At 33.8% G+C, this 12257-nt stretch overlaps 1 protein-coding gene across 1 annotated transcript in view; it reads left to right on the forward strand.

The window, feature by feature from the left end:
* Positions 1–12257, forward strand: part of LRRIQ1 (leucine rich repeats and IQ motif containing 1) — a gene marked incomplete at both ends in the record, with an annotated part of 100678 nt that overhangs the window by 8581 nt on the left and 79840 nt on the right. Inside the window, 4 exons of the mRNA XM_084205866.1 lie at positions 75–227; positions 1381–1531; positions 5422–5615; positions 6509–6636. Coding sequence (XP_084061992.1) covers positions 75–227; positions 1381–1531; positions 5422–5615; positions 6509–6636 — 626 coding nt within the window. The remainder of the gene's footprint in view (positions 1–74; positions 228–1380; positions 1532–5421; positions 5616–6508; positions 6637–12257) is intronic.

The raw sequence follows: 12257 nt of genomic DNA on the forward strand, positions 1-12257 counted from the left end.
ACCATAACATGATGTTGTGCACTGAATATTCAATATACAAAACATTAGTTTAACTTATCAATAAATGTATGTAGGTCACAACGCTTACACTCGAAGATTTGCCAGCTTGTAGCCTCTCAACCTTATCTGAGTGTTCAAACCTTCAAGTTTTGACTCTGAGGCGCTGTGGACTGGTTGCACTGGAAGGACTAAGTAGCTGCAAAGACCTGAAGTATATCAATGTGGAGGTACCATATTTGATTTTTTGTTATAACGTGGGGAGAACTGCCAGTTTTGCTCCTTAGTTGATTGTTCAGTTTTCCAACTGAATATATAACTTTTAGCCTTAAGATCATAGGAATAGCAACAAAATACTCCCAAATGTGAACAAAGTTATACAAGCAGATTTACAGTGCAAATAACAAAGACTACATGCTGCAAATGATTCAACCTATACTAACACCATAGAAGGCTAAGGTTAGCATTAATATAGATCTTTGTTTCCTCAGTTTCTGACTGATGAGTGAGCAGATGCAGGTACTCAACTTGAGCAAGAATAGGTAGAAGGAAGAGTCCTTTGCAACATACACCTTGAATATTAATTAAGTTTAGTAACATACATGCTCAAGGAATAGTACATATAGTGAGTTATACTTGAGGCCTAATATTAGGTATTCACTAATGCACAGAGTTTTACATGCCCTGTTTAATGACTAAAGCAAACTTTTTCTCTGTAATGCATCTTTGTTCCAGAACTTGGCCATTTACATGAAACAGCTTTTTTCCCATTTTCAGTTTAATGTGTTTTAACAACACTATTTTCCAGATGAAAAGACCAAGAACAGAAAACAGTGAAAGAGAGCTCTGAGGAAGCATTATTAAAATAGCCTGGGGAAGGGGATATGTGAAAAGCAGGACCCCTTGGAGGAAGAATATTAGCTTAGAACAGTGTTAATATTTGTGACCAAAGTACCTCTAAATGCAGACTTTTGCTATTAGCAAATAGGATTCCAGCAAAATTACAGCTGTCTTCATTAGCATCTAGTAAATATGATGTTTCTATGCAGTTTTTAGTTGTCTCCCAGTGTTTTGGGAGGTAGAAAAATGTATATGGAAGAGACTGCTCTGTTCTTAACTTCTTTTTTATTCTCTTTTTGTTTCAACTTTGGGCATTTTCAGAGCCAGAATGAAGTTCAAGATACATTCCTGTTCTATTTCAGCAGGACCCAAAAGGTCATTTCTAGGACTCATCATTTTTTTTCTCAATGGAAAAATAAAGAGGCCCTTACTCCTAGCTCAGAGTTTAGGATAAAAATAAGCAATGAAGACAATCTGTATTTTACTTAGTTCTGCTACTTCACTTCAGATGCTATTTAATATTCTCATTTTCTTTTTTTGCAGGAGAACAACATTCAGGTAATTGACTGTGCAAATCTGGAAAATCTCTGTATTCTCATTCTGAATAAGAACCGTCTTTCATCAGTTTGTGGCTTAGATGGATGCAAAAATCTCCAAAATCTTGAACTTTCCTACAATAGAATCACTCGAATTGGTAAGAAAATTATTCCAATTTGTATAACAATATTTATGCAGTTTATATTCAGAATTATACACCCCTTGGATTTAGAGCCAGTCAGCTGCTAAGCCCAAGGAGGCAGACTTGGCAAAAAACCTGCATCTTAAAGCATGGCTTAGCTACTGCCATGTATTCCATCTAGCAGGTGAGGTAACTATTGTCAGCCAAAGAGAATTGAAATCTTTCTTAAAGGGCCACTAACATTATCTGCACTGAGTCAGCTGGAATATGAGAGTAGGCTGAGTTCAGCTTATCTACAGATATAATGAAAGCAAAGCCTAGCTGTGCAACTGCAGGGAGCTCCAGTGTGTTCCTGGCTGACACAGTAAGTAGTTATATAGAAATCATGTTGTCTGTCTTGAGTCTGATGGACAATAGGAAAATAATTAAAAACAATTATTAAACTCTAAATAATTTCACAAAATACTTGTAAATAGGTAGTTCCACTGTTAAATAACACTATGAACATGGATAATACAGTTCCGTGATAAATGGCAAGGGTGTAGTAAACAAAAAATGGGAAATCTTAAAAAAAAAATCTGTAGATGTAGAGACTTTGATGAAGATATTATAAATATTTTTGTTAATATGTGTAAATGTTAGTACTCATGAAGAAAATTTTTAATACATGAGAATAAAAGTGCTGGGAAATGAGTGTTTGCTGTAAAAACACATCAGTACTCTAAGGAGGAACAATAAAACAAAATGGTTAAAATGTTTCATCTGTATTATTGTGGCAAATAGTGCTTGATAAGATTCTTATTCAGATTGATCTCATTTGATAAAAATGTCTGCAAGATTATTGTAAGAATGACATCTTTTTAGTGGATGATATTTAAGAATGTGGCATCCGTGTGGAGTCTGGGAACTTCATACAGGCCAACTGGACTAAAATACACCAGTACTTTCTCTTTTGTGCACTGCACTGCTACAATTACTTAGTCTCTAATGAATTTAAGTGGGTAAATAAATGTTCACAAAAGTCATCTTCAAATCTGGGTTTTTTTCCCTCTAGAGAATTGCTTTGAGGATTTTAGGTTCAAACTGATGCATAATACAGGATATATTTCCTACTGAGTAGTTGCACAGAATGCATAAAAGGGGATTTGTGGGTTATAGATAGTTAGCATATCACTCCCATGTGTAAATCTTGCAGGATGTCCCTTAGCAATTTTGGAAGATCCAGTACTGTGTAGTAAAGCTTATTTACATTCATAATGTTTAAGTTTTAATGACTTATTGTAGGAAATTTCTGGCATACTATGATTTCTCTTTTCATTCTTTTCTCCTGTCATTGAAATATAGCATCATCAGGGGAAAAATTAGAGTTGCCAAAAACCCCTTAAAAATAGCAGTAAGAGAAATAGTCTCAATTATGCTATTTCCCTTAGAAATGCATGATCACAAATTAAGTTACTGGGACAGTAACACACCGAAGTCAAGTGCATATGCTTGTATTTTGAGGATGAATGCTTTGTTTAAAAATTTTCATGCACAAAAAGTAGCATTTTGACTCAAGTTTTCAAATATGCTTCTTGTAGGGTGTCCATACTGCCATAGAGTGCTGGGTAAAACCCTGGCAGCTCGAGGAATAGCAATGCATAACCATGGATGGTCATAAATGCTGCTTTCAATATACTCTTTTTAAGGCAGCACAGAGAGGAATTTTTTTTTTTCATCAGACACCTTTTTAGTTTTGGCTTTGTTGTTTGAGGGTTTTATTTTGGTTTTCTTTTCATTTTTATGTTTGCTGTCAGCTTTCACTCTGTTGTTAGTTGTCTTTGTCACACATAAACGTAACTTCAGATCTGCATCAATAGCTGAGAGAGTCCCTAGCTGGCAGACTTCAGCTGCACTTTGCAAATTGCTGAGAACTCCTATAAAGGTTCTCCTTGAATCTTGCTGAAACCATGTAATTGTCAACAAAATGCTTTTCTTATGGCTGCTATAACTTTTGTTTGTTGCATGGTATGTAAGACAATGTCTTCTGGAAATGTGCAGAAGACTTTCATGCTTATATTTAATTTTGCATGTGGGCAGAAAAACTAGTAAAATACCATCTGTTTGTAGTACATTATTCTCTCTTTTGTATTTTCTGCTGGACTGCATGTGGTAATTCCAGAATGTTCTGAATGGTATTCAGGTGAAGAAGAGTAAAAAAAGTGGGTGCTTTGTGCAGCATGCAGAGAAGGAAACTTCCAGATTTTGTTTTACCTTCTTGCCTTTTCTTATTGTGTGCGCAGTCTCTCTTCTTAGTCCCACTCCAGGCTCATAGAATGCTTTTAAAGTTTCCAGCACAGCTAAACTTGAACTAATTTAAGCTTAAGGTAACTTAAGCTGCTCTTAAAAGGAAGTCTTGGGAACAAACACACAAAAACGCGAAAGTGTTTCTGAGACCACTAGATGGTGCTGGTTCCTTTTTTATTTTCATCCAAGCACGAAAGAAATATACAGACCAGGATCTTGCAGTCCGGGTATTATGTCATGGACGTGTTTGAAATTTTTCAGGATAATTAAAGATTTGTATATTTATTTGCTAAAGCATGGTTTTGAAGTTACATTACATGTGTGTTATATTTAAGATGATGTCACTTTAATTGTCACAGATAATTGCATTATTTTCATTAAATATTTTCCATTTTTAAATTAAAATTATTGGAACATCTATATTGGGATTTTTTTTTTAACTTGCTGCTGTTTTAGTATTTAATATTTTGCTTCAGTTTTCTCCTTATAATTTGTTTTCATTTTTAACTCCTCTTCTGTAATCTCAATACTCTATGGTATCTCTGGTTTCATAATATTTTTTGTGAAATAAAATATGTAATCATAGGGTTTTTTCCAAAGGACAGTCACAAAGAGATTCACTACTGTGAGTCGAGCTCATTCAGATTCCTTTGGTGAACTTGTGAAATTTTGGGTGAGATAAAGATGAAACACAGTGTTCCCTCAAATAATACTAAATTAACTAAATTATCTAAGAATTCATGAAACCGATGTAAAATCAGAAAATCCTTATTTTAGATATGTTATGTGAAGCGTATCCCTTCAAAGGAATTTTTACTACAGAGATACAGAAAAGCTGCTTGGACCTGTAGCAAGTTAGATGGATCAGTGTCATTGCATGTGTAAGACTATGGAAAGACAGTGTAGTTTTTGCTGTTGTAAGGGTGATTTCAGTTGCTTTCTGTGAAAGAAACAGATGCTCATGGGAATTCCTTTGCATTTCTTTTGTGTGTAGAGATTGCATGCTCTTTAATGTAGATGGCAGGGAAATTTGTTGAGAGTGGAATGGCTACAGTAGTATAGCTTTGTTCTTAAAGGCACTAAATTTTCCTTATAAATTTTGTCGTTAAATTTATTTTTCCATACTTCCTTAAGAAAGACTAATTTAAATAATAGTGATGATGCTGGCCTAAGTTTTAATACATTTTTTTTCCAACCTTGCTGATAAACTTTTTAAAAAACTCTTTAAAAATGAACTAATAAAAATTAACTTTTAAACATAGTGTTTTCATTCTGATGGATGATTTTAAGAGGGCTGTTAGCATTTCACAGAGTTCAGAGCAGTTGTAAAGTGGCTAAAGCATAGTAAGTACAGTTTATCACTAAGAGAATGTTCTCTTCCAACAGAAGTACCAAAGAGATTATGAACTGTTATTATTGCTTAATTAACAGGATCAGAGATTTGTGAACCATATGCACTGTATATCCGATAGGGTCAAAATACAGTAATTCATTTTAAACCCTAGACAGAAGTAATATTAATTGTTATATCAGAGAATGTACAGAAAATTCAGAATTTTCTTAGTACTTGAATGACAAGAGATTTTTATTTCATCGTGTTTTAAATCTTGAATTTTCAGGTGGTCTGGAGTCACTGAAAAATCTTCAACAATTAATTGTGGACCATAATCAATTAATCAGCACAAAAGGTCTTTGTGAGACACCTACTCTCATTCACCTAGACTGCTCATTCAATCATCTTGCACAAGTTGAAGGCATTGAGAATTGTGGCCTACTTCAAGTTCTGAAGTTGCAAGGCAATAATCTCCAGGAGGTAAAAGCTTTGAATTTAGTGGCTGTTGTGCATACGACTTTGCTAACAGTCATATTTTTCAGCATTCTGAGCGTGTGCTCTTTGATTGGTATGGGATGTTTCATGCTCTTAGGTAAGATTTTTTTTTTTGCCTTATATAGGGTGATTTTTCAAAGATACAAATGGCTAGCACTTAATTGTTTTCTTACTTCCAAGTCCTTGAAAAATTGAACTCTCAGTGATTGTGGTTCCTCCTTCATTTATAGCATCTATTTTTTTTCTAGTTATGGTTCTGACTTTGTTTATAATGTAAGAAAAGATTATTACTTATAGGTCTTGTTATAATAGTAAGATAATTATATCAGTCTGGTAATAATGATATAGTTGCCATTATATATAAGTAATTGCTCCTTACCATTACTTATATATGATGATAATATTATTATGATGATTAAATATCATGCTTATTTAATGTATGTTGGTTCTCCAAAACTTGAAATTTGTGCTACAGCATTTAAAATAGCAAAGTTGTTTGCTAAACGTATGCTTATTCATATTTACTAACAGTTATTCTCCTATGAATTCAAGAGATGAAAACCATTGTCAATAAGCAGCAAATAACTGCATGAATCAAATAGTAAGGCTGTGACTCTTGGGCTCTTGAACTTCTTTTTTCTTCTTTAATTTTTTATATTGACTATTCAGTTGTGAAAGAAGACATTCAGTATTTACCACCTGATATATAGAGATTATGTGTGACAACTGGTACATACGTAATAAGGAAATGATACTTTTCCTTAAAATGTCAATTTTTCTTGTATTTAGTAATGATTTATGAAAAGCATCTGGTAAATATTCCATTGTTGTTTCTCTAATTTATATTAGTCTTAAATAACCATCTCGTTTCTATTTAGCTTCCAAGACTGGAAAATCATGTTCTCTTAAGAGAACTATATTTGGATGACAATAGCATTTCTTCTCTGAGAATGCTTTCTTTGTATTGGTTGCCTCTATTGCAGATTCTTTTGCTGTCTCAAAATAGGTAAGTAAGAAACATTCCTCCACTTACAGAACTGATCCAGAGGAATTTACTAACATAACACTTGTCTGAAAAGTATAATTCTCAGTATGGTTGAAATTTCACCATCTTTTTGGGATATTCCTTAAAATAAAAATATGTGGTAGGCATGTAATTACATTGGCTACTTCTATCTAAGAAAATTTGAAACAGCATTAACTATGTAAATTTTTTTCTCTTGGATATTATGTGAAAATAATTCTTGAGCATTGTGGCATTATTAAAACCATGGTGGGTTTCTTTCTTCCTTTAGCAATTGTTTCTAGAGTATGTCTGTCAAACTTCATATTTCACAGCTAGCTTATTCAAAACAGACTTTGAAGGCTAAGTTAAGGGCAAATACTAGAGTTAGAAAGGCCAAATAAGAATGTTTTTTATTTTACATACATATGTTAATACCCTGCAAAACAAGTATATTTGCTTTAATTTTTCACTCTTATGGTTCTGTTTAAAAGGTATAAAATAAAGAAGAATCAAGACAAGCAGCATAAAACTGGATCATGCCCTTAAGTATTCTGTAATTAGTTTTCTGTTAGTTATCTAAGATAATCTATTCATCTTTAGAAGTAGAATAACCAGATATCCTGGATTCAAAATCTTATTTTCCCCACCCCCACTTTTTTCCTATTTAATTTCTGCTAAAAAAGATATGAAACATTTATTACAGTTTGTAATATGTTAATAGGAAAATTAATTTTAATTAATATCAATTTTTTTCTATACTGTGATAATTTTGTTCCGAATAAGACTGATCTCAGCTTAACAAACAGAATACTACATACCGTGTATAGAAATACACTCTCAACTATTTACTTCACTCTCCTGTTAGTGAATAGATGCTTTTAAAGGGAGATTCATCTGCCATTTTTAGCTGCTTGCTTTGAGACTAATCATAGCCTAAAAGTGCCTGTTCATCTTCATTGACTAGTAAAAAAATCAAAATGACCACCCCACGTGTAGGTGTCTACATCTGAACTGAAGAATCCCATCCTATGTGACATTTAGTTCAGCACAGCCAATTGTGTCTGGGAGCCTGTGGGGAAAAGGATGTATAAGACTGAGTCCTGTTGTTATAAGCAATGTCCTTCATGGAAATTGAATATTATTTAAGTATATACAACCAATATTTTTATATAACTTTTCAGATTGTTTTCATAACATCTCTAGTGAAGTACTGTTCATGGAGACTCTTGGATGTAAATAAAATATCTACAGAATGTAATCTTCAAGTTCCTGATCAGGCTTCTAGGGTTTGGGATTTTTTCTTCCCTTATTAATTCTTCTAGAGTTTGGAGAAAGTGCTTCCTGCCTGTGATTAAGCAAGAGCATTATATGTTAAGCATTAGGTTTTGAGTCACAATGCTTGATTTAATTCTTGTTTTTAGCTATCTTTTCCCCTTGTCTGTGGCTCTATATTGTAGTTTCCTCTTCTTCCTCCAGTGTAGCTATCCTGTGTGTAATAAAGTGTTTGCAAAACTCCTTGAAGTTCTCACATGCTTGCTAGGGACTTGCAAGCACAGTCTCAGGGGTAGCTCAAATGCAGCCTCTGGATTTAGGTTGCGTTGGTCTGGCCATGCAGATGTACCTTAGGTTACTTGCCTATCCCATCACCTTTGAGTTTTTAAAGTCCATTGTAGTACTTGCTCTGGTTTTCCAGTAGCCAAGCAGAGATGCAGTGTTTGGTCTGCTGAGTTCCTTTTGCTGGACTGTGAGAAAGGACACATTTTTGCATCAACAGACTGGATGTGCTGAAAATAAGTACACATCTTGCCCCCAAACAATTCCCGTTCTTTCTGTGATGTATCTATAACTTCTGTGGAATCTTTGTGACAAACAGGACAAGATAGCCTTAAATCCATATTAAAAGCCTCAAAATTCCTGGCATTTCAGTAGCCTGCTCTGTTGCACTCACTTTATGTACACTTATAAGCAGCTCCATATGTGTGTGCTATAGCATAAGTAACTCGATGTTCCATAGAAACAGCGAATGTAATGGAGTAAGCTGTTGAAAGAAAAGCTGTTTCTTTACTTTTATCCTACAGCCAGTGCAATTTTGTGAATTTTTTCCAAGTGTGCACTGAGTGCCATTTCCTCTTTACTGATTGCAGGAAGCCAATATAATGATAATGCAATGAATCTGTATTCTTTCTGAAAGTGAAGTACTGTGAACCAAAAATTCTTACACTAATTTACAGGACATTTTTATTCCTGAGATGCTTTGTCTGCATCATAAATAAGAAATTGTCAAAGGTAAAACTCCAAAAATTATTTGATTTAAATTGTTTTAAACCTATAGTCTAACAAGAAACTAAAGCAGATAGTCACTAATTCCTTCAGATAGAAAAAAGCTATTTCACCACTGCTGCTTTTATTGAGTGTTTTATTGTGGCTTTTATATACAAACCATATTCTTGATCAATGTGCAATTGACCAAAGGCAATGGTGTATATCCTCTTGACTTGGTTTCTGCAGAACTGGGACTATGAAGATCCATGCTCTATTTTATAGCAGCTGAGGACACAAGTTAGTTTAAAAAAAGGACATATTTTTTTCTTCTGTTGTGGATAAAGATTTAGGTATAGGAGAAAACAGCCTTGTCGTTGTGTAAAATTAATAAATTTTTAATATGTGTTCAGAATGCATGTGGCATTTATTAATCCCATTTAATTATGCAACCTACTGGTTAATGTCTTTTTCATTTAAAAGTTTTACAGTGAGACGCTAAACATGCTGTTCCGGTACCATTTTTATTCAACTTCCAAAAAGACAAAATCCCTCCTAACATTTCTGTTTTAATGTGGTATTAATAAGACAAATTCTTTTTTTTTTTTTTTTGCTATCAGTTGCTTTTCACTAAGATAACCTAAGTGAGATAGATAAAAAATTAATATTTACAAAAATGCAGTAATCTGCAAAAGTTCCTTTTTATTTTGGGAGAATGGTTTGGCCCAAATCAAATTTGTTGTGAACATGTTGCTCCCATGTTTTTTTTTTTTTGCTGCTAGATGCATATAATTCCTAAAAAGCTTATATTAGAAAGGCTAAAAAGTTGGTTCTTTCTTAGCATGCATTGTTCTCTTAATTTAAATATATATGTTATCTGTGTTTTTAACTGAATTTCTCAGATATGAGAGTTGATCTCCTTGCAAGCCATGATGTTTTGAGTATTTGACCACTTTTCCAGAATCATCATAACAAATCTAAATGTCATTGGATGTTGAAATAAGTCATTCATGAAAAAAGCTATACTGATATATAGTGGTTTTCTCCATCCTCTCCTTACCACTCTAGATTTTTTAAAATAATTTTCAGTAATTCTTTACTGGTGATAAGTTTATCTCTAAGCCTGTGGCATCATGGATAATGTGCTTGAAGTACTCTCTACTAGAGTATTCCAGAAGCTAAGTGGCTACCTGACAGATTTCCTATATTCTGTGTATTTGCTGCTTATAAATATGGGGATTATTGTAAACTGAACTGTCTTTAATTTAAGGAATGAAAAAGCAACCTGGTCTTTACCTAAAGATGTAGATTATGATAAATTTATTTTTGTTGTTTTTCCCCGCTTCCTGCTAACCGCTTATTAGCATCAATGCTAATTTTTCTGGGAAAAGCAGTTGCGCAGCAGGATTTAGACCTTCTTGAGCAGTAACTGCTCTTCGTGTTCAGAAACACAATCTTTATTTTCTGTGATGCTTACTTGCAACTATTCTTAAACCCTGTTTTCTGATATAACCACATAAGCTACATAAACTCTATCTCTGACTGTTCTGCTAGCGCCTTAAATGGGAACAGAAAAAGGAAGCTATAGCTTGCTTTTTTGTGAATATCTTTTACTTTTGTGTCTTCTTTGTAATTTATATCTCTCTTATGCCCAGGGCTAATGTGACAAGGTCAAGTAGTATTAAGTTTTCAGTAATGTCCTTTGTCTTTCTGGTTTGAATTTTCTTAGGAAAAAAATTAACAAAGAATGTCGGTAAAGGGAAAGCTATAGAATGACGGAGAAATGTTTTAACTCTCATAATGCCAACAGCAGGCAAGGACAGTCCAGCAGACAATTTCTAATCCACCACAGCATATGCTGATAAAGATCCAGAGAACTCATTATAAATAAAAACCCTGCATTATCTTTTGCCCCTCATGCATTTGTTTTCTGAATATATGAATCTATAGTCATGAATTTTTGGTTTTTACAGCCATATTATTAGCCAGTAATATCTGTGATGATATTTGCTACAGATATTAAATATACTTATGTATTATTGACTGATGATGAGAAACTAAAATGCTGAAATTTGTATTACTGTATATACAGACCTACATATAAGGCTTAATGCTTTAATAGAGTCAATACTTGTTTGATTCCATGGAAAGCTTCCATAGCACGAAGGAAATAGAACTAAGTAGGGTTAGAACCAGGACAACTTTACGATGCAGTTTGAGAAAGAAATGGAAGTACAGTGGAAATGGAAAGAAATGGAAGTACTCAGTTGTGTTTGCATCTATTTCTCTGAATTTGCTCTTAAAATTTTATGTTGTCAGATAGAAATACTTCTCAACTGAATGTGGGAACGATTTTTTTTTTTTTCTGTTTGGAATTTGGTTGTATTTTCAATGAGAATAAATAATCTATGAGCAACATTTAGCTAATAATTAGTGCACCAGAGTGAAATTCAGCTCTGCCTTTTCAGTTTTAAAGCCTGTGCTGGAAACACAATGTAGTCATACCTTTCAGCAACAAAGACACATTTTTGTCCCTCAGTAATTTTGAGTGCATTTCATTTTTTTGTAGGGTCATATTTCAGACAAAAAGAATTCTGATTTATACCTTTCAAAGGCACTACACCCTCAGAAAATACTACTTTCAGTGAAAATTAGCAGTCAAAAACTGACCACATACAGTGCCATTTCTGCTACCATTCTCCTGTTACGTTAGGGCCTTGCCGTTACAGGGATGAAACATGCTACCTAAACATGTATTTCTTTAAAAAATGTGTAGTTGGTGTACCATGTGCTTAAACATTCTAGTTGTAGTTGATAATTGGGATTCTTCACATCTTGATTTTTACCTTTTCCTGCCTCTTTTATATTCAACATGAACTATGATAAACTTTAATCTGAAAGGTAGTCTTTGGCAATAGCCTGGCAGCTGAACAAACCATTCAACAGTCATTCTTGCAAGTTTGTAAGCAAAGAAATGACACTGAGCCTTAATCCTTTAGTAGTAGCAATAGCACACATCTTACAGTCCCCATCCCTATGTATAGATGAATGTCAGCTCTGTTTCTTTACATTTACTCTTCAGTACTGCCAGCAAGAATTTTGTCCAGTCTGCAGCCTGCAGTGCTGCTTTGCTGCATTATTGCTCAAGAAAAGCTCTGATAATGCAAGAAGAGCAATTCCATAAATGTGTCAGTAATCAGCACCTATTTGACACAATCTGACAGAAGTAGTAAGACAGAGGAAGCACTAAAAATATCTTATGGGATAGTGCAGCCTTGACCTGTTGAAATAGAAATCCATGACAATGCTTATGCTAGTTTTAGGATCTAGGAAGTAATGTGCTGATTGGAGGAGATAAACAA

This window comes from Fringilla coelebs (assembly GCF_963513975.1).
Source record: "Fringilla coelebs genome assembly, chromosome: 5".
NCBI lineage: Eukaryota > Metazoa > Chordata > Aves > Passeriformes > Fringillidae > Fringilla > Fringilla coelebs.